This window comes from Synchiropus splendidus, chromosome 14, assembly GCF_027744825.2.
Source record: "Synchiropus splendidus isolate RoL2022-P1 chromosome 14, RoL_Sspl_1.0, whole genome shotgun sequence".
Lineage (NCBI taxonomy): Eukaryota > Metazoa > Chordata > Actinopteri > Syngnathiformes > Callionymidae > Synchiropus > Synchiropus splendidus.
Genome location: NC_071347.1, coordinates 9324965 through 9347198, shown reverse-complemented (window position 1 = coordinate 9347198; position 22234 = coordinate 9324965). Strand labels below are relative to the sequence as shown.

At 41.6% G+C, this 22234-nt stretch overlaps 2 protein-coding genes across 4 annotated transcripts; one reads left to right on the top strand and one right to left on the bottom strand.

The window, feature by feature from the left end:
* Positions 1-3754: 3754 nt before the first annotated feature.
* On the bottom strand, positions 3755-5321 carry fancf (FA complementation group F). Its single transcript, XM_053886516.1, has 2 exons — positions 5266-5321; positions 3755-5091 (listed from the first exon to the last, which is right to left on the bottom strand). The coding sequence occupies exon 2, from the start codon at positions 5031-5033 to the stop codon at positions 3990-3992; it is 1044 nt and encodes a 347-aa protein (XP_053742491.1). The 5' UTR covers positions 5034-5091; positions 5266-5321; the 3' UTR covers positions 3755-3989.
* Positions 5322-5562: 241 nt separating this feature from the next.
* LOC128771228 (growth arrest-specific protein 2) lies at positions 5563-21961 on the top strand. Of its 3 annotated transcripts, none has more exons than XM_053886518.1 (8): positions 5563-5718; positions 9833-9994; positions 12437-12567; positions 16253-16394; positions 17638-17701; positions 17783-17993; positions 18066-18173; positions 21439-21961. In XM_053886518.1, exons 2-8 carry the CDS (start codon positions 9850-9852, stop codon positions 21646-21648), a joined length of 1011 nt encoding a protein of 336 aa, XP_053742493.1. In that variant the 5' UTR covers positions 5563-5718; positions 9833-9849; the 3' UTR covers positions 21649-21961. The 3 variants fall into 3 exon arrangements, with proteins under 3 accessions (XP_053742493.1, XP_053742492.1, XP_053742494.1); XM_053886517.1 differs by lacking the exon at positions 5563-5718 and adding an exon at positions 5804-5926; XM_053886519.1 differs by lacking the exon at positions 5563-5718 and adding an exon at positions 6567-6671.
* Positions 21962-22234: the final 273 nt, after the last annotated feature.

Here is a 22234-nt window from a genome sequence, read left to right as displayed (position 1 = left end):
TTTTGTTCAGGGATTCCTCCATGTTTGTTGTTGTTGTTATCATCCTCGCTGCCACGTGTCTTGTGCATCAGTGTGATCTGAGGACCAGGAACTCCTGCACTGACAAAGGCTCCCTGTTGTCTGGAGAGCAACTGATAAATTAAATTAATTTTTTGTTGTAATTAATTAATCGTAAAATAAAGTATATATTGCTTCAAATAGGGATGGGCGACAAGTTATTATAAACTTATTATAAACTGAATAAAATGTATCCAATTTGAGTATACTGCGACATAAACTGCTACTCTACATCTTGGATACAAAACAACTATCCTCCTCTGTAATGATGACATCATGAATGATCCAATTATTCTGCAGAACTGGAGTTCCATGTGAACAAAGCTATCATGTTTTTCTTGCTCCCCTCCCCCTCCCCAGGCTGAAAAATCACACCCTTCAATTCTCCTCTCACACTCAGTGGATGCTGAGAGGATGAGAGCATCTTACATGACAGAAACCTTGTTTCAGTCCGATTGTTATCATTTGATCTTAAACACTAAAGTGAGGTGCCTTTTCACCCTCATTCACCCACATCACTGTGATGTTTATCAGAATTATTATCAAGCCTTTATCAGCTTATCAAAGAAAGCATCTCAGTGAGAGCAAACAGCTTGTAATGAGTCAGTAAACGCACCATGGTATCTGCTTTAATTGCTGCATCCATCTTTTCCTCGTGTCATCGCTAGTAAAATAAAATGAAGACATTATTGTGAGTCCCCTCATCACTCCTCAGAGAGGGGCTCAGGTGTGCTGGAGGGAGGGGAACCTCCGCCTCTGTGATCTGTCATCAGAACCAGACGAGAGCCGGGCTGGAGCGGCTTAGGCACGTGCCGAGAGAGGGCTTTACCCTGTACACCCCCTCCCCTCTGAGGACGCTCTATTCAAACCACCAGATGGGGGCTGGAACTGAGACTTAATGAATACAATCCCTCACCAACCTGCAGAGGCACAACAACAACCCACTCCCACTGCATGTTATTTCCAGTGTTGCCCAACACAGGAAGAGCTATGAACGATTGTCAGTCATGTTTTCACTGCTAGGAGCGAGTAACAGTCACTTCGTGACATTCAAAACAACCTGGTAGTACTTTTTAATTTCAATTTATAACACAAAAAATGAAAAACACCTATGATGGGAACAATGGTATGCTGCATTTTACTTTGTCCGGCTGCTAAAACAATGACAAATCCTAATTATAATTAGGTTTTAGGTCTCCACAGATGATTCAAGACAGATCTACTTTGTTCTACATCCACATCTACCGCCATTTATCAATAGACCGATATGTGGTCAGAACTGTTTGATCTGCAACTCTTGATGTCACACTTCAAAATGGCCATGAAGAGCTGCGGCTCTGGTGAGCGATGAGACTTACTTAGACCAAGATCCTGATGTTCCTGGCATTATTTCTTCACAAATTCACAGCAAATAACTATTATACATTTTCCGTCTTAACAGTTTGTCACCTGCTCTTAGTAGTTCTGACATGATTGAAGCAAAAGGGAAACGTCATGTCAGTGTTCTTAGTCAGAGAAACTTTTTTTTTATTCAAGTGAAAACTGTTTTATTTGACTAACTCAAACATGCTGTCAGTCTGTTAGCGAGCAGTAAACACTGGAGCGAAACAATGGTGCTATTAAACTGATATTTGAATTAACATTAACAAGGTGGAACTAAATCTACACGGAGACGTTGCACACAGTAGCAGATGAGATCATGCTTAGCCTCCCTCCACTCACTTGCATATGTTCCTCATTGGGTGGGAATGAATTGCTTGTGCTGTTGCAGCCCCTGAACCAGTGACCCGTGTCTGTCTCCACGTCAATTGCTTTCACAGCGTGTTAAACCAGGCGTGGCTGTGTTGGTGTTTCCGCTCGGCTGTAACTCGCCTCCTCCTGAAGCTGATGTCACACACCAGCCATATTTTGATTGAAGACGCCCGGGCTGACTAATTGATCCCTCGTCGCGGAGGTGCTCCAGAAGTGCGAATTGGCAGCCTGGTCACATGACTGGCACCCAGCCAATCACAACTGAAAGCCTGTGAGGCTTCATATGGAGGAGGCATACTGAAGAGGCCATGGCTTCGGGTGTAAATTACATCACAAACTACAATTGCTTTTGTTTGTGGCCTAATTTTATTATTTTCTACCCCCCGAGTGATCCATCACAAGAATCATTATGTTTCAACATCAACAGACCAAAGTCTGGACCATATTGCAGGAGCAAATAATGGCAACTGTAGCCTTGAGATCTCTGCAGAGAAGGCAGCGTGTTTGCTAGCAAAATAACTCGAAAGATTCTGAACATATTTCAGTGAAATATTATCAGGATACGTTGATCACGCGACTAATTCAAATGTATTTATTTGACTTCTAACAGCTTCAGCTCATGTTCCACATGTATTGAAAATAATAATGATAATAATAATAAATAAAAATACATATTAAAATAAAATGTAAAACATGACTTTATAAAACAAAGCTAAAATAGGGCCACGAATAGCATGATATGTATGCTGATACAGGAGTGGTGATGTGATACACAGCGATATATTGCGATAGTGTAAGATTCAGTAATAAGAACCAGCATTTTAAGGGGCAAAATCTGATAATGCAGTACAATATTATGTGCATGAAAACAACTTTATTCCTATGATGTCAGTCTAGCTGGACTTTCAGTTAGAGTTCACATGGAGGATCAACAAAGTAACTCCAGCGTACATGAAGAAAACGTTAAACATGTCACAAATGCAGCAGCATATCCAAGTATCTATGTATTAAATATTGATGTAGCCGGCTTAAAATATCAAGGCAATATCACACAATGAAGTATTGCCATGTTTCAGCAAAAATATCGATACAATACCGCACAATCAAGTGTAGTGATATTTGAGCATACCCATATTTTCTTACAGCCCTGAGCTAAAATAAGTCAACTTTCATGTAAGTGGTGACAAAAGGTGTGTTGTTGCTCGATAAAAGTGCTTTGACAACTTCTTAGGCAAGGCCTTAGTGCTTTCACTCTGGGTTCCAGTCCTCCAGAGTATTTCCTTCTAGCTGTGAGCCAACAATATCATCATGGTTTGTTGATATAATGAAAATTTGGTTGTGTTGCTTAGTTTCATATAGATTAATTTAAGATTTATCTAAGTACTTTTGCTCTGGGTTAAACTCATGACTCCTAAAGTCATGTGAAATGTGCTCCTAGGTAGAGCTACTGTAAGCATCTTACCGTTTTCCAAGGGGTAAAACTATGACTGAAAATTAGGACTTCATTCATTTGAAGCAGCATTTCCAATTCCTGACTGAGGGATCATGACACACTACCATGTAAATGCTCCCTCTCTTAATGGGTCTCTTTCAGCCGCTGTATTCGACTTGTACGTTGATCATAGTTTTTCTTTGTTAATGCCAACAAATAGCAAAATCACTTGTGCTGGAGACTGTTTTTCCAGGGACCCGTAACTCATAAATGAGTTTCAATGTGACATGTCTTTGAACAAGATAATGGCAGCCCTCCCGTTTATGCATGTTGATGAACGACACCCTGCGTTAATGATCCTAGGACAACGAAAATCAGACGACTTACAAGTTGAGAAAATGCCAGACTCCTTCATTAAAGTCACACTGAACCTTCATAAATCATCAAGCATCTTTGTTGGGGAAGCTTCGCAGAGTCAAACTGCAGAGGCGAGCAGGAAGTGTTGAGGGTTTTAATAGGCATCTGGGAGAGCTTGAAGGTCACCATGAAAACATCAGATTGAGATACAGAATACAGAACGATTCAGATGGAGCCATTGCCTTTCTTTTTCTTCTACACAAGCAGGGCGATAGATATGCCAACAATACGGCCCTATTCCCTGTGTCCACAGCAGTATTATGACTTATTTCATTGATATTAAAACACAACATTGACATTTAAAAATATTACATTGACATCATGACACAACTCAAAAGGTAGAGGATGTACTTTGTTGTAACTCAGACAAGAGGTCGCCCCAAACACTCAAACCTTTCACATTATAATCTCCATCCGAAACCTTTAAAGCTGTGAGTTCATCAGAGACTGTCTTCGCCAAAGACGGGCAACTGTCAATCAAAGCCAGAAAGTGCCCTGCCAGTGTCTTCAGAGTCACTGTGGGATCTGTGCTGCTTGCAACCCACTCACCAGCATTTATATCATACTCCATATCTGAGGTCCATTTCTTTAAAACAGCCAGGTGTGCGTGTCTAAATCCCAGGTGTTCTTTGGTGAGGTCTTTAAGAAGAGGAGCAGGCAGCACTGTGCACATGTGCTGCAGCAGAGTGGGCTTTTGCCTGAGCCAGTCTAAAAGAAAATCCACTGAATCAGACTGTGCATCAGGAGACTTCACTGTCAGCAGAGCTGCAGCAATGACCTGACAGAAATGTTCTGGTTTGGATCCCAGGAGGACGGAGTCTAAAAAGTGTTGTATCCAGCAGGCTTCACTGCCTTTGCTCAGAAGGGTGTGCAGCCTCTCCATCAGCATCGCCCCCTGCACCTCAGCATCAGCACCGACACCCGACGTGTCCGTCAGAGGCTTCAGGATCTTGCAGGCACATTTGCACTGAATTATTTTGCTGCACATGCCTGTCACTTCGGGGCCGTTTTCATTCTTCTTGTTGACAGGATGAGAGTCATCAAACAGAGTCTTCATAAGGGACATGGAAATTTTAGGGTTCTTCAAGAGCCCGGTGAGGAGCAAGTGTTGACTCTGGGATAAATCAGTGAAGGACACAGGAGTATAGTCTGAGAAGACACTTTGCAAACGACTGTTAGTCATCCGTAACTCCAAATCGATCGCCTTCTGTATGGCCTGGTTAGTGTGGAACCGGGAGAAGATGTGCTCGCAATAGGAGGCCCACTGGAAAGCTCTGGACAGCGTTAGACTGTCCCACAGCTCCACCTCGCTGCTCCAGGCTGCCACGGCCAGTAGCTCCACCACGTTGGCCACATTCTTCAACACTGCCTCCATACGACCCTCACTGTAAACACAGCGGATCAGCCGGAGTAGTGCGGTGCCGCGGTGGACACTGGAAGGACAAAGATATCAAAAGACACATACACTTAAAGCATTTCAAACCGCTGCGGCTAATAGCCACGCATTTATCAAGTAAATCAACTCTCGAAACAGAACTTTATAGGACAATCAAACAAATAGCAGGTTTTCAGGCAGCAATGTCGCAAAATCACTCTGAAACACTTACTTTTTATCGCATAAAACTTGGCTGTATAGTTTGGTTTATGCCGCTTGGGCTTCTGCACATGCGCAAGAGCGAAGCTAATTTCTGACTTCAAAATAAAAGTCCATATAACATTGGCGAAGGTGTTCACAGCGGGCTTTTATTTTAAAAGTGATTCAACCACGCTTCTTCACAGTTGGAACCGTTGTAATATTCAGAGACTATAATGGATGCACGGTGTAGTACTTTACGATTCTGCTTTTTTTGTTTTGAAACGCTGACGTGACGTCACCGTAACGCTCAGGACTGACATCTCACGCTGTGAAACGAATGAAAATTTCCTTTTAACAGCTTTTATTTCCTCGTATTTTGTGGTTTTATGAATGGCTTGAATCCAGATATGTCACTTGGAGGCAAAACACAAGACGAGAAGGGAGCGAGCGGGGGAGGCCCATCTCCATCATGAGCCGCAGCAGGGTGAGTGTGTGCGTGCGTGTGTGTGTGTGTGTGTGCGCGCGCGCTGTCAGATCCTTGTGCAGTGCGAAAGACCTCCCCGGTCCGTAGTGGCTCGGTGTTTTTGGAGCTCAACCTGTGGTTCGGCGCACTGCTGTGAAAAGTATGAAACCTGGATCCCACAGATCAGGACGAGTGAGAGGAAGGTGTGTGAGCTGAACCCTGCTGCTGGGTGAGAACCAAACATGCGTTTTATGTTTTTAATATCATATTTTCACCGTTCTGTATTTTTTTTATTTCATTATTTTCTTCATTCAATGACTGTAGGGTAACAATTACAGAAGCGCCCAAGTTAATTGGTTATCAGAAAATTAAAACATTTATTTAAATGATAATTTAAACAGTTTGTATATTTCTTTCTTTGATTCCTAATTGGCTCATGTTATCAATCATTCAGCCATAATCCATTTTCCAGACTTGTGGGGAAACTTCTACTGTGGTATTCTTTATTTGAGTAGCTTTTTTAGGATCTATACTGCGTAATTTTCATGCTAATTCAGAGCATTAAAAGCCTAAAGTGTCTATATGATGACATCTACATGTGCTCCTGTGGGCAGCAAACTGTGTAAATGCATCATGTGACTCTATTATTAGAGACCTGAGGTGGTTTGTTTTATGTTCAACTGCTTCAGGATCTGCTGGGAATGGATTTTCCCTGTGAAGAACTCATGTTAAAGTGGATTAAGAAGTATATTATTAAAAATTTTACTAGACTTTTTGGACTCGAATTACAGTGCATGCAGTCATATGTTCAGTATAAACATCCCTCCTGCTGATCAGCCTCCAGATCCGTTTACTGCTGACTTGTGTGAAGGTGGTGTGTGACAAGACTCTGCGACTCGTGATTTTTCTAATTGATGAGATTCAGCAGCAGAAGTTCCCATCCATATGCCTTTTCCTGGAGCCATCCACAGCTGGTATGTGGTGATGTCTTCTGTGCAGTCATGAGGCCCCGCAGACAAATGTTTACTTGTGTGCCTCTGTTTATTTATATTTAGTTTGTCCTAGAAAGGTCTGGTTCTCTGCTTTTAATCTTGGATCAACAGTAGAACCCGAAGTAGGAATCTGCTAGCTTTTTTGTTTCTGGGCTGTGGTTGAAGAGGTCATGCTACAGTATGGTGGCAGGTATGTGCAACAATAGCTGGTTGTTTCAGGAGGAATCTTTCCAGTGGGAAAAAATGTAGAGCAGTGAGTGAGCGTAGGATGGCAACTCTGAAAAGACCCTTACTGAAAATGTGCACTTGGGTTAGAGGGAGTCAGCATGATTGTACATATGGGGTTTGTGTTTCAATGTGAAATATTATAGGGAGTTAGACTTGTGGATGTTGTGTGGTACTGTTGTTACTGCACTGTTGCTCGACATACTCTAGTCTATAGTCAAGCTTGAGTCATGTTTATTACCATGAATTTGCAGAAGAAAGATGTTTGATGTTGCTTTTTGAGTCTCAAAGGCAAGCGCGATTTTTACGTTTTCTTTCAGTTGTCAATAACTCAACTTGCCAGTAAACATAAGTTACAATAGTACATATTTGATACATGTTGATATTTAATAGTTTTTGATAGTTTGAATCAAAGTAATGAAGGTGAATGGGCGAATGTGAATTGTTTTTTTCCATCAATATCACATCTTTATTTTCCACCTTTGACATTATTGTTTGTCAAATGAACAGGAGGTAATATGGTTACATATGTCAAATGTCTGATTGTAAAAAACAAAATCAGATGGATGAATATCTTGCTGTCTTTTGTTAACAGTACCAGACTGAACAGTATCTGTTATCGAGGTGTTAAAAAAAACACCCAATACAATCACCTCCCCAGAATGCCTCCTGTTTTGGCTCTTAGATATCAAGGCACCAGCTTTCATTCAGTATTTGCTTTGTCTACTGAGCTCTACTTATTAACTGCCATCTGTGTTTATACCAAAAACAAATATAGAGAACAGCTGTAGTGCAAACAGGGATAACTGGAATGAGCTGAGTCAGCAACAAGAGGCCTCCAGCGTGAAGTTGTCCCAGTGGCCGCCTTCAGTCCCCCGGACCTAGGAATGTAACACCTGCATGTCGGTGTTCAGTCCCGGATTTCAGTTTGTGTAGCGGACGAGGAGCGCTTGTCTTCGGTACGATAAGAAGAACGAGGCCCAACATCAAGGTCCAGTGGCACCACTGTGTGATTTGGTTTACAAACAACTCCAGATGGACCTTGAAAGCTCACACAGCTTTGGAGGTCAGATTCTTCACATTGTGTGACTTGGCTTCGGTATTGGGGAGACATTTTTATTTGTCTCTCACAGTTACTGTGTTTTTCTGCTTTTTAAAACCTCAGCTAGTAATTTGCATCCACTAGCATGCTGCATTTGCCTGGGGCTGGGATTGTGACCTTCAGATGGACGTTGCTAAGCTGCAGGTGAATGCTTGTCTCACGAACTCATGAGTTCAACATGTAGAAATGAACGTGTACTATTGTGACGTCCAAGCCCTTTATCACGCTTTCATCGACTGTTGGTCCATTATGTAAACTAGAATCGACTTTCTCCGGGTATTTGACTCCCTCAAACCGTAACCTTTCAGTGGGTCACAGCTTTATTATTTGCTTACTTTATTAGAATATTACCTTTGTCTCAAAATTAAATTCAAAACTAATTTAAGTTGTTAAAAGTAAGTCACTTCCGCTACATGTCAATATGCTGACCTATGCAGATCAATGTTTTCGGCACACTGCTTTCAAGCGAGCAGTAAAGCATCTAGATGTAGATTGTTTTGGTATATATTTACTGAGATAATCATCATACATACATCGATAATTCCATACATGCATATTGTTGCATGTTCATTCGTAATGATTTATTATATTTTGCATTTATTCATATTCCTGTTTTCCCATGTATGAATTTATTTATTCGCATATTTCCTCACTATATATTTCATTTCTTTCCCACATATTTCCACACTTCCATATGAAGGTCCATATATGTACAGTGCTTATTTTTCATAGGACTGTATTAGATGAAAATTGATCAAGCGAGGCTGTTTGTTAAGAAAAAAATCTCAATCATTCCCTAAATTCCTGTCAAATGCCTTCCACTCACTCTTCTGTGGTGTCACTCTCAACCAGCTCCAGTGATGTCTGATCATTAACCCTGGAGGTGCTGAAGTGTTCATTCAGCCGGGTCTCACATCTGGTGGCCACTTATGGAGTGGCACTTTGAGTAAACAAGCAATGGTGTTTTTCATTACAAGCGCATGGCTAAGAGAAACATTGGAAGATTAGAAGTCTTTGATTTCCAATTACTGTCAGTCAATAAGTAGCAGGTGTCATGTGGCGTGTTACTGTCACGACTGTGTGGTTTGCTGCCGGGATTATCTTGTGAGTTGGTTTAACTCATGTGTCCTGGATGACACTTGATCGCTTTCTTAGCGGCTGCAGGAATTTTATTCAACTCTTGTGTCATTGCTTAAACTGTTATTCAAAACTTTCAGAAGTGATTGGAAATATCCAACAATTTTGTGTTTTCTATCTCAGTACAATACATTATACATGAATTCTGTTAATATTTCCTTGGCTTTGTACTGTCTACAACTACACTTCAAACATCTCATACTTTACATCACAGGTCATATTCTGTGGCTGGCTAGTCCTTTAAATATGTAGATCAAAATGAAATGGAACACTACAGGAAGTATGACCCTGTATGACCCACAGTATGAAGAGAACAGTGGCCTAGCTTGGCTATTATAAACAAAGAATCTGGAAACCGAAATGATGAGTCAACTGGAAGGGAATTAACTAGAAGGTGGAAAGTGAATGCATGTTGTGGCTTGAAGGAATAAACAACACGTTGGTGGTTAACCACAGAGAAGGTAACCTCCAATAATTCAGGGCGAGAATGATCGCATTTAGTCCTGTGTTGCCTGTAAAAGAAGTGCCATTTGATCAATGAATACAAATGTTATTTGACCTGCGATTTGAACAGTTTGGCACCTGTATTAGAAATAATTTCACTTGCTCTGCATGAATGCTGGTTTGTTTAATGATCATGAGCAGAACTCGTACAACTCGTATTTCTGTCCTGTCTCAGGCTGTGAGTTGGGAACAATGTGCAGCTTCCTGAGCCCCAAACAGGCCATCGGTCCGGGCCTGACCGACATGCAGCAGTACCACCAGTGGCTGACCAGTCGGCATGAAGCAAGCCTGCTGCCCATGAAGGAGGACCTCGCCCTCTGGCTCAATAATATTCTCAGTAAGTCACAACAACATGTGATCACAGACCTAATTTTCATCAGGGGTGATGACTACTTTTTTGGCTCCACATAACTATCAAATTCAATTCAAATATGATGACCTTGCTTTGCTCAGCATGATATCAGGATTGTCAGCTGTTGAACCTTTGGCCACAGGCAGCTGCTACAGGTGATAAACATTTCGGTGGTGTTACTTAGCATTATTAATGTCATGAATTCTATAATCCCTTCAACAATGCAGTGTTTATTTTCTATAGTTTTTATTTTGTTAGTGATATACTTCCATTCTTGCAGCAGCTACAGTGCAGCAGACCAGAGATTTATTGGGTGTTGTTTACGTTCAGGGTGAGCCACCTTGGCTCCTTTATTCAAGAGTTTGACTCTGATTGTACACATTTTCCGGACACTGGAATCGATGTGAGCCTATTGACTTTTTGTTAAAAGTTCTTAGACTGTGTGAGCTCGTTGCCAGGTTCATGTAGGTCCACTTAGACCTGCCTTAATTGAATAATGGCCATCATTAACAGATGTGGGACGAGGCTGTTGTAAGCAGCAGAGAAGGAGCATCAGCAGGTTTTTTTTTTGTGTGAGTCTGCTTCTGTTTAATTCACCTCTCTGTGTTTAATTCACCTTCACTGTGTATTATTAGAGGTAGCTGTAATTCAGCTATTAGATTTGAAATGACTGAACACAGACTTATTCTCTTAGTTGAGCTTTTGCTGCTGCGCCATTCAGAATCCAGGGAAAATATTGTTCAAGGCCAAATATGCATATTTCAAATTTCTCTGCGAAAGCCACGATACAGTGCAGTATTTGCTGATGGTGCAGGAATGTACGGTTTAAAATCAAAGGAGTCAATATTTTAATATTTTTAAAGCTTTGTGAGATTATCTGCCGTGGCTCATTTATTTGAGTTGAAATTCTGTCAGAGTTTGTTAACCTGTAGCTCGCAGGACTTACAGTCTTCCCACACCCACGCTGCAATAATGTCATTGATATAATTGACACCCACGTATGAGTCCTGAGTTAGTTGGCAGAAGTTATCTCCTGTAGGGAAGTATCGTGAGCAATTATGTTCCTTTATGTTGTCACGTAAGCATCTCAACCTGACAGTATATTTGAATTTGTTGGTGATTGTTGCGAGATATATATATATATATATATATATATATATATATATATATATATATATATATATATATATATATATATATATTCATTGCCCGTAATTTGGGTTGTTTTTATGATACTTTTTGGCTACTTTTACTTTTGTGGCATCAATGGTTGTTGCCTTTCTTTGTTCTTCAGGCATTTATAATTTTTAATTTTTGGGGGCTATTCATTGCTGTGTTGTTTAAATGTTTTTGTCTTCTGTGGATCATATAAAGAATAGCTGTCATTTATTTCATTTATTTATCAGCTGACTGTTTTCATAGTGGCTTATATTCAAATGAAACTAAATTATAAACATGGAATGCAGGCAGTGTGACAATGAGAAAGCTTTTTTAACCTTCAAGTTCAGTTGTTACTCACCCTGTGGGAAGAATCTCTTGGCTGGCTGAATTTATTTTGAGCAAGAAAATATTGGGACCAAATCTGTGTCATTTTAAGACAAATCTAATGAAGTGACTCATTGTTGACCACAATAAATCAACAGAAGTGGCGCCGACTTGAATCTGACATGGCAGTTGTCTTTATACCTTTTTTAAAATTCTGTTGAAATGCTTTAATGCAAAGGTTGGACACGTCGACATTGTCAGGTAGGAGCACCACTGCAGACTGAGTCAGGAGTTGAGTGGGAAGAGGACGCTTGGTTATTCTGATGACTCAGCAGCGTGATAGGACGACGGCAGTGTGCCATTATTTATCATCAAGCATTGCCGTTTCCATATTTTAGGAACTGCTCATAGTCACAAACTTCCCTCAAAGAGTGAAAGTTGGGGGGCTGATGGGGGAAGGGGCTTATGAGACAGGAGCATGAGCATTTCTCAAGATTTCAATCTCTCTTTCCTCGGCTCAATTACAACATTTGGAACTCATTAAACACCAGAACGCAGCAGAGCCCTCCTCTTATGAGAATCAGAAAGGGGATTTAAAAAAAAAAATAGAAATCCCCTCGGTTTCTTTCCACCGACACCCCCCCCCTTGCCACCACCTCCTGTTTCACAGTGATCTAACCGAGAAAGAATGGTCCTCTGGAAGTCTCTCAACTGGACTCACATGTTGATCACCAGTCTGTCTCCACCAGTTTTAGACAAATAGCAGCTCACTCAATATGATGCCTGTTGATTTTCCCTTCACCATCCTGAAATTTTAAGTCCTTGTTTTGTGAAACTTAAGAACATTTTCTCAGACTCAACTTCAACTGGGAATAAACTCATTCACTAAGTCATTTCCCTGACACTGACAGCTCTTTCTCTCTTTATGTGTCCCCTGCGCAGGTCTGGAACTCACAGCTGAGAGCTTCATGGACCGCTTGGACAATGGTGTCCTGCTGTGCCAGCTGGCTGAGACACTGCAGGAGAAATTCAGGGAAAGCAGTGCAGACCCGTCCATCCTGAGCAACAACAAGGTAGGAAAACACCAGCTGCATGGCAGGTGAATAAAATACAGTCAAATAATGAGTTATTTGATGAAAAGGAAGTTTTGTTTTTTTTCAGAAATACTACTGTATTTGTTTATTGTGCTATCAAATCACTTTTTCGAGTATCAAAAGCAGCAAGGGTTGTTATTGAGTTATACTTGAGATCGCACACTTCCACAGCCTCACAACTTAAACCTAACCATCCAAAACAATTGGCTAAGCTCAACCAGGAGTCTAAACCAAACTTCAACCCAATTGTAATGGCACAGTTATTTTGATGCCTTCACCCTCAAATTGAGGCTTGAATTGGTGGGGTCCAACCAAATGGTCCCCGCGAAGACATAAGGTTCTCTCAAGGATGTGTTTTGTCAAAAATTGGTCCCCACAAGTAAGGATTAACCAGGCATACAAACACACACACACATAACCAATCATTTGCTACATTAATGCAATCCTATATTTGATGTCAAATGGGAGTGTGGAGAAAATTTTATAACAAAAGACTCAGTTGTTCTTAATCTATCTTCTTAAAAGAGGAGACCAAGCTCTTGAAAATGACATGTCTCAAGTATTAGTAACACTAAATTCAGTTGTGTTTAAAGTGAAGAAGGAATATTGTAGCCAAAAAAACAAAACAAATAAGATTCTTCAGTCAAGTCTCAGTAAAATAAATAAATAGCAGGGCTTAAAAAAATGAATCACTATGACGCCATGTAGTTGTGTTATTAAGGTTGAAGGGAAAGTAGTTAACGTAATACAAATGTTCTTTTCCAGTGTTGACAAACAGCAGTGTTTCTGTCCATCGCTGAACTGGTCCAGTGTAATAAAATGTTTGTGAAGTGGACAAAGTTACTCCTGAAATGTTCCAAATGTTGTTGACTTGAACAAGCAGTTACCCTGCACTGATGCTGTATAGTATATATATATCACATCAGCATATATCAGCATAGAGCACGTGGTACTGAAGACTATCAAACAATGTGTAGAGGAGGAGCAAAAGCACTGACAGTGAAGCAGCTATTCAACTCATTGATCATCCAAATCAAAACATCACAAGACTCATATGTTACTCTTTTTCTTTTGAAGCGCGTAGCATGGATAAAGGAAGTAGGAAGAGTCAAGTTATCAGAGATTCTTTCAAGTACTGAGCACACACACATTATTCTATCTGTACCCATGTGGGGACCGCTCATTGACATAGTGCTTTCCCCAGCCTCTTACCTTAAACCTAACCATCCAAAACAAATGGCTAACCCCAATTGTAATGACCTTGTAATTTCAGGATCCTCAAATTGAGGCTTGGACTTGTCCTCAGAAAGACAGTGTTTTGTCAAGAATTGGTCCCGCAAGGCAGCATCTTTGAGTACACACACAATCCCACACTTCTTATTTTAGTGTTTCTCACCTGCAAGCAAGCCTTCTCCAACTCTACCTATCCTGATCATCATTCATATCCTCTTTTACCACATCCATGATCCCTGTCTCTCCTCTCCATCTGGCCTCTCTAACTTCGTCTCCACACAATTTCTCCACACGTCCACCTTGCCCTTTCTAGCCACTTCCTGTGAAAACTTAATCGTCTTCAAGTCTGTCCAAACATATAGTCCTGGCATGAAATCGAAACTCAGCTATTCATGTTTGGAATGAAGCATCGATAACAGCCCTCCTGCATGTTTCCGATTTGAAGCAAGAGATTCCACATGGCGCTCAGTAGATTACATGGTGGAGACAGATGAGAACAGAGATTGTCTCACGTCTGCTCAGGAGGGAGAAGGAAGCAAAAGAGTCTTTTGTTGGCACTTGTGAGAGAGTTGTTGATGTTTGCGCTGAGGCATGACCACACTGATGACGGTGCCGGGTCTCCTGATCTGTGTGTGAGTGCTGCAGCACAGATGTGAGGAGGCGCTCGGGTTAGTGACAGTCAGTCGCCACAGTGTCAACCCATATTGACCACCCAGTCCAGAGAGCCGCGCAGGAAAGAGGTTGGTGGTCCAGCCTTGTTTGTGGAGTACTAGGAACCTTGTGTAGCATTGTGTATCATCATCAGCAAATTTCACACCTCAAGCCTGACGGGTAATTTAACATGTTTCATTTGGACCATCATCATCTCATTGACATCATGTACAGTGAAAAACAACAAATGTGGTGAGGCACATTTATGCAGTAGATAATGATGTTCCCATGTTATGTTATAGTGCCAATATGTGCACATTGCAACATTTGGAAAAGAACTTGCATTATGAGAAAATTGCTTTCTTATGCCAGCAGGTTTGAAAATATCAGACAGGTAATTTAGAAACCACAGCAGCAATAACAACACGTCACAGACCCTTAGATCAACTCCTGCTGACATCAGGAATGCAAAGTAATTCAAAATCCCTCGCAGTAAAGAAAGGAGTCTGGAAAGAAACAGAAAAAAAAAATCCCCACAAAACCAGGCGTATTTTCAGCATGAGGTCATCACACCTTTCTCGCAGAGCAGACACAAATATCCCGCTTAAAACCAGAGCAAAGCCCATAAATCTGGGAGCAGGCCGTGTGGGGGCCGAAGCTCATAAGCTGGTCATTTGATCCCAAATCATCATTAGAGCAGCTGCACTTCTCTCACTTGTCAGCTATTGATGTGAGTGGTGTTCTTTGAAGCCGGTGTCTGGGATTCTCCGCATATGGTGAGGAAATCAATTTGCAAAGCGGATTCTTATTATGGCGGAAACTTCTGGTTTGGATGGAAAAGCATTGCTAGTTTAATTAGCATTTTTTTCAGATGAAAAAAAGTTCAGAAAAACTGGTCATCTGGGTTTGAAAATACAGTACAATTCAATGATACTGTGAGCTGTCTCCGTTCCACTTTATTTCTAATGCATCTATAATGCATTAGTGCTGCATTCATAAGACAATTGGGTACGGCCGATCAAAACTGCAACTTCATTCATTTATTTTCTGTTAACGTCTGTATGTTTTCGGAGTGTGAGAGGACACGCCACACCAAAGAACCCATGTTTATGCCTTAAACACAGCTCACAAAATCTAGTAATATTTTCAAATAATCATGATCAAAAGGAAAAAAAAGTCAAATTTGGGATTTAAATAAATGTAAGTGACTGTTGAATATTATATAAACAGTGCTAACTGAATTCAAGGTGGAGTCAAGTGTCTACCTGTTTTAGAGAGCGCATAAGTTGTCTCACACCAATAAGGCTCTTCAGAAATCAGAATTTAACAACCACTTGGTTTTCTATATAAATCACCCATTGAGGAGAACTTAAACCAGATTTATTATTTGACGTATACATTTTAAATGTCTCAATTACCAGCATTCCCGAGGTTTTACTTATTCATGATTGGTTCCATGGGAGCATGCAGTAAAGTAGGACCACTGACGTCATGGTAAGATGTCTTTAAAGCCTCGGAAAACAGTTTCCCCTTTAAAAAAAAAACAATAAAAATATGAAAAGAGGGGGCCAGCCTCTTTCTTCTTTCATCATGTGATATAGTTTAAATTACAGTGGTGGAGTCCAAAGTGTTGGTGAGAAGAAAAAAAATGCATATAACATTGAAGTAAATGTGTCAATATAAAATGTAACAACGTCACGGCAAGTCAGGGCTATTTGATGTGTTGCGTGAAACACCTTGTCTAAGTTGCAGTGAGGTAAGCCGTCACTGTCATGAACAGACTATTCCCAACCGGAGGATACCGTGTCGGCGGAGTGCTCCATCTGGATCCTTCTTTGCACGTGACAACACTGCCAACTTCCTGGCCTGGTGTCGAGGGGTTGGAGTTGGAGAGACCTGTTTGTTCGAGTCCGAGGGTTTGGGTGAGTCTTACAGTTTTATATACGGTTCCTCTCGTCCTTGTACTTACATGTCACATCTACGCCTCTCTGGCGTCTGAATCAAAGTGCAGGGAAAGCGTGTGGGGTTTGAGGAAAGTAGGACAACGCTATGCAAATGTTTTCAGCAGCACCTCCTTCTCATTAACACTGTTGGGTTTTCTTCCTGCGTCGAAGCGAACAAGCTCTCACACGTTCTCACAGTATCTGTGGCTGACGCCCGAGTAGAAGTGTGAGTGTAGTTTGTAGGATTGTTCTAATGTCACATCTGGAACCACCGCTAACCTGGACAGCCATTGCGTCCTGTACACATCACATACCTGATTTGTTTCTGCGATTTAAGATGCAGTGACCATTTTATCATAATATCAGCTGACAACTGTCTTCTTTTCTTTCCCCTTTTCTGTCATGTTCCTTTGTTTTGTGTATTAGCTGCTGCTTATACGGACAGAACCAGGTTTGCTATGATGCAACGTACTTGCTGTGCAAGGTGCATGGTGTGATCTGTCATGTGTGTTTTGTGTGTGAAATCAGTGTTTCACAGATTTATGGTCATGCTGCAACATTAAAGGCAAAATCCCCCTTCACTGCACGGTTTTACTTTCTAAGACTCTTTGGATCACTTGGAACAAATTACAGTGTGCATGTTTCATCCTTCATTAGTTAAGTCATTCTCTTATTCATAATCTACCATGATCTGTTCACACAAAGGTAGCAGTTTCATCACACATGAGGAATTCTTCCATTAGAAAACATACGTTTCCTGAGCAGCTGTGTCTTGTCTGATACAACGTGAAAGCATATACCTTTTCACCAGAGTCCTCATGCTTGTGTGGGTTTCCTCCTGACCCTCCGTTTTCCTCGCACAGGCGCGTATCATACAGAGCCCTGCAGTGGTGTCCCCAACTAACCTGCAGTGTCCCATAGGTGGAAATAAGAAGTCAAAAACTTGTGATGGGTTGGTGAGACTTCTTCATTTGAGGTTTCATGGAAATAGATAAAACAACAGACTATCTAGTGGCCTCTGAAAATTAGATCACTGTTTCATGAAACCTCATCGACAGATACGTTTCAAAATAGCATGTCACCTAATCACAGAGGTAAATGATCACGTGCATCATCGTGCCACCAGCTGGTTTGACTCTTCATCCCCTTTGAATCAAGCATCCTGTCGTCTTCTTTTGTTGCCATCACCCGTAAATCTCCAACCTCAAATCTGTCTTTCTAGTTCTGCACAAGCAGCCACGAGAAGTTTGCCTCTGTCTACTTGAGTTGGGTAGGATAGCATCCAGGTATGATTCCCTCCCTCTTTTGCTTTGTCACTCACATACTTTAACGTCTTTCATGCTATGAACTGGACACGTTTTGTTCAGGTACAATGTGGAGCCCCCTGGTCTTATTAAACTGGAGAAGGAGATTGAACAGGAAGAGACAGCACCACTACCCCCTCCTTCTCCTGCATCCCCAGTTCAGGCTCTCCCTCCATCTCCCCCATCGTCTCCCTCCCCGTCTCCATCCCCCACACCAACTCCCGCCAAAGTCACTTCCACAAAGAAAAGCACAGGAAAGCTGCTTGATGATGCTGTAGGTCTGCACCTCACCACTGAGTTGACTGTTTTATCTGGATATTCACATTCGTGTGTCTGTGTTCTACAGGTCAGACAGATCGCTAATGATCCGCCCTGCAGGTGTTCAAATAAATTCCACGTTGAGAGACACTCACAGGGTCGATACCGTGTTGGGGAGAAAATGCTGTTTATCCGAGTAAGTACTGTCAGAGGATGTTAAAAAAAGAAAGAATTACCACATACTAGTTTCATGAAACGGGGTCCTAATTTTCAGAGGCCACTGGATGGCTGTATGATTTTGGGCTTATTTCAATGTAACAATTTTTTAACCAAGAGCGCCACCTACTGAGCTCTGAAAAGTAGCAAACTGTTTCATGAAACCCATCACTACCGTATTGTCAGTTTTAAACAGGAATAGGTGCTTTCTTTATCTTTGGTCATAATTGTTTCCTTTATATGTTTTTTGGACTGAAATATGTTGCAGTGTGTATACAGTATCTGTAAGACTAGATTCATGACTGAGCTGTTTCCTGAAGTTTGAATCCTACACTCATTTTGCTTGTTTCACTTTTAATTGAGGTAAATAATTTCAGAAGTCTACTGGCTTCCGGTGACAGTATTGTGTACAAGTATACAGGGAAACACAATGATACAGTAGTTTTAAAGTTCATCAAATAAGCTAATGTAGTATTTAGCTCTGGCAACTTTTGGACTTTTCTTCATAAAAGTGGATCACCAAGTCCATAGAGAGAGCGATAAATGTCAAGGAAAAATATTGGGCAAAAATAAATGAATAAATAAAAAATGATAATAACAGATCTTGGGCAGGTTCATATCATTCAAAGTTGGACTGTGTGGGCTGTTTTTTTGGATAAGACTCTGCTATTGTGTGAGACCAACTGAGTGGTTCAGGCTAGTTTTCGGCTAAAGGTATTCCAAATATGCTTCACTCCTGCCAACATGACTCACTGGTTAAGAAGGGAAAATAACAGAGCCCACATCCAGAAATGAGGGGATGATCAGCTACCGGGAAAGTGTTTTAGTGATCTCTGCAACCTGATTCTGGTAAGTGCGTTTATTACATTCGCCCTGAAATCTGTCTGCTCAGGAAATATTCCAGACTTTCACCAGGAAAGAGGGAGGATAGATGAATTCTCCGGCAGCCATCCTGTTGATCCCCCTGGGAAACTGGTTACTTGGCAACCGACAACCTGGTTTCACACCTCTGAGGATGCTATTCATGGAGGGGAGGGGAGTCCTCTAGGGCGCTATCTGCTGTTGAGAAATCACATTGCAGCTGTTTTAATTGAATACTAACAAGGTGATGTTGTAGTTCACAACAAAAGACACAACCCTTATCGTAATATCTCAGTTTGCGGCTAAGCAGAACACACTAACAGTCATGCTTGTGTAAACAGATACTGAATTTGAAGTCAATATAGTGTTGCTGGGCAACCAAGGACAGACGGAAAGAAGCATGCTATGGAAAGTAAAGGCTTGAAGTCAACTGTTTTCTTACATCCTCCACCGTCTAGTTGGTCTCATCAAGCAGTGCAGATGGTGAAGGATCAACAGGAGTCCTTTCATTCTGACAGAGGGAAGCTTTAGCGTCGGCATGGAAAATATAGGCACTTAATGTTACTATGCTACAGTCATATTTTGCGCTTTACCAAGTAACTGCTCATTTTGTTTGTGCCTACTCAACCTAGTAACTCAATTTTATTAAAGAAATACAAAGATCTACTCACAAGATCTATTCACTCTTCAGTGCAGCTTCAGTAGCGATTCTGCCAACTACGGTGGCCTCAGGAGGAGATAACGCAAAACAACACCCATATAACATGCAGTCGTGCCAAGGAAGACATTAGCCATATCGCAGTGCTCATATGGCAGATGCGTGTCTTGGACAAGCCTGGGCTACCACCCACGATGTGCCACGGAAGCCCATCCTCAGCCATATTTGAGCATGTAGATTATGTTGGATGTAGATGCATCTCCAGACACCAGCTGTGCTACGTACGGAATCGTAAGGTACAAATTATGCAGAAACAAAGGCAGGAGAATATAATCGCAGTCCCAGGGTTTTGCTGACGCTTAAACATGTTGGTGTTGGGTGTACAGTTTTAGCTTGAGCAGCTGCTTTTCACAGCAAATGGAGCGTCTGCGTGGGCCACAGTGACAAGGACAACAGCCTGCAGCTCTCCTCACTCGCAGTAAGGCACAGCCTTTGGAGAACTCCCAGACAAATTAGATGGTTGTAGCTCCAACTAGAGGGCAGAGTGACACTGCAGTGTTTGGGAAAGCTGCTGTTCCAGCTCAGCCTCTGGCTTTCCTCCCTCACCATTGTGTTAAAGGGTCCTGTCCCAGAGCAGCATGATTGAAAGCTTGTCTGGGACTCACAGGTCCATTACAGCCCCAGTCACCGTGCCTGGAGGCACGCCGGCCATGATTGGAGTCTCTGCCCTGCCAATGGCCTGCAGATTGATTCTTTAAAGAGGCTTATAAATGTTGTATGTGACGCCGCTGCAGGGAGGGGCGTCGGCACATTCAGTGTGAAGAGGAGTGCAGATTTTATGGGGCCAATAATGACAAACCAGTCTGTGATTCTGGTGTGAGAGGAGATTGTTGAGTGAGTGACGTTGGTTTAGTTAGTAGTTTAATGACAACACACTGTAACTACGTTGATTTGAATTTACACTAACACTAAAGAAAACATAAAGGAACTTTCCGGTATCTACTATATTTCGCAAAGTGAATCAATGCAAACCTAAAAGCTCAATATGTGGATATTGAAAACAGATAACTGCAACCTCGATGGAAATAGAAGATAAATATTCAGCGTTATTAACACCAATAATAGAGATTTGTGTGAAGCAAAAGTCGACCGTTGCTAAGGGACAATGCAAGGCGTCCTAATGTTGCAGACGGGAGCCAGCTTAGTGAGCACACCAGGCATTTTGGGTTTATAATGATGTGCTAATAATGTGTGGACAGACGGGTGTGAGGTTCAAGGTCTCTGAGGAATGTACGTGCTGAAGCTTTCAGTTATTTCCCTTCCCTTTTTCTACAAAGGATGGTGTTGCCATGGTAGCCAACCTTGAAAATGTGGCAGATGGCCTGATTTAGAAGCGTATACTGTAGACCGTACGCTGAAAAAGACATTTTTTCAGGAGAGCAGGTTCAGAGGACAGTGCCCTGCACTGCTGATAGGATGCTACTCAGTGTTGATACATGAGGAGGGCAGGTATTGAGTCGGTCAGTCGCTTTGTATTTAGACTGGCAGGTGACGGAGAAATCCTCCCTCTGGGGATGTCCACTCACTCAATAAACAACAATCGCTCAAACCCAAATCCTCAATCAGGAAAAGTAAAATTTAAATCCCTCAGATGAAGAGCTCAGAAGCAACCACTTGAAAGCTCCTTTGACATGAAGAGTGTCACCATAATCCTGTCTATCTACAGATGCTGCACAACAAGCATGTGATGGTGCGAGTGGGAGGAGGCTGGGAGACGTTCGAGAGCTACTTGCTGAAACACGACCCCTGCCGCACCATGCAGTTTTCCAGGGTGGAGGGCAAGACGTCCCCTGTCAGCAGCAAGTCCCCGGACATAAAGGAGCTGAGCCCGGACAGCTACCTGGTGGTGGCAGCTCACTACCGGGGCAAGAAGTGAGCACAGCTGTAAATGACTGAAGCCAAACACTTAGGTGATCAGAGGAGCCATGTTTGATATTACATTGTTGCCTTTTTTACTCAGTAAAAAAATGCCTTTTTTTTTTTACTTTTCTTGCGCATTCATTGAGTTTTTTCATGATCATTGTATTCTACACATGTTGTCTTCTGTGTCACATTTAAAGAGGTTTGATGTCAAGACGTATTCGGTCAAGTTTCTCCTGTGTCTTGGAGCATCGCACTCAAATATGGACGCATTATTTTTCTGTGCCAATATGTGATGCTAAATGTTTTGTAAAAGGTGAATAAATCAACTGAACTTGAATCCAAGGCTTCAAAGGGCGATGTATTGGACAACACTTCATGTAAAGTGAATTTCCTACTTCCCACTATGAAACATCCACATACTGAAATCACATCTTTATTTGGAATATTCTGAAGGTACAGACAGTTTAGCTCACCTGCGATTTACTGTCACTGGTTAGAACACGCCAAAAAAATAGAATTAATAATTATTGGAGGTTTAACTTTTTTCTGTGGCTGATCGATTTGAGCAGAAATGGCTTCACAGAGTTACCTAGTCAGCT

Excerpts from the sequence above, each read along its gene's own strand:
- fancf (XM_053886516.1), bottom strand. The coding sequence starts at position 5,033 with ATGGAGGCAGTGTTGAAGAATGTGGCCAACGTGGTGGAGCTACTGGCC.
- LOC128771228 (XM_053886518.1), top strand. The coding sequence starts at position 9,850 with ATGTGCAGCTTCCTGAGCCCCAAACAGGCCATCGGTCCGGGCCTGACC. Across the intron at positions 9,995-12,436 it reads CTGGCTCAATAATATTCTCA|GTCTGGAACTCACAGCTGAG; the intron begins GTAAGTCACAAC and ends TCCCCTGCGCAG. Across the intron at positions 17,702-17,782 it reads TTGGGTAGGATAGCATCCAG|GTACAATGTGGAGCCCCCTG; the intron begins GTATGATTCCCT and ends CGTTTTGTTCAG.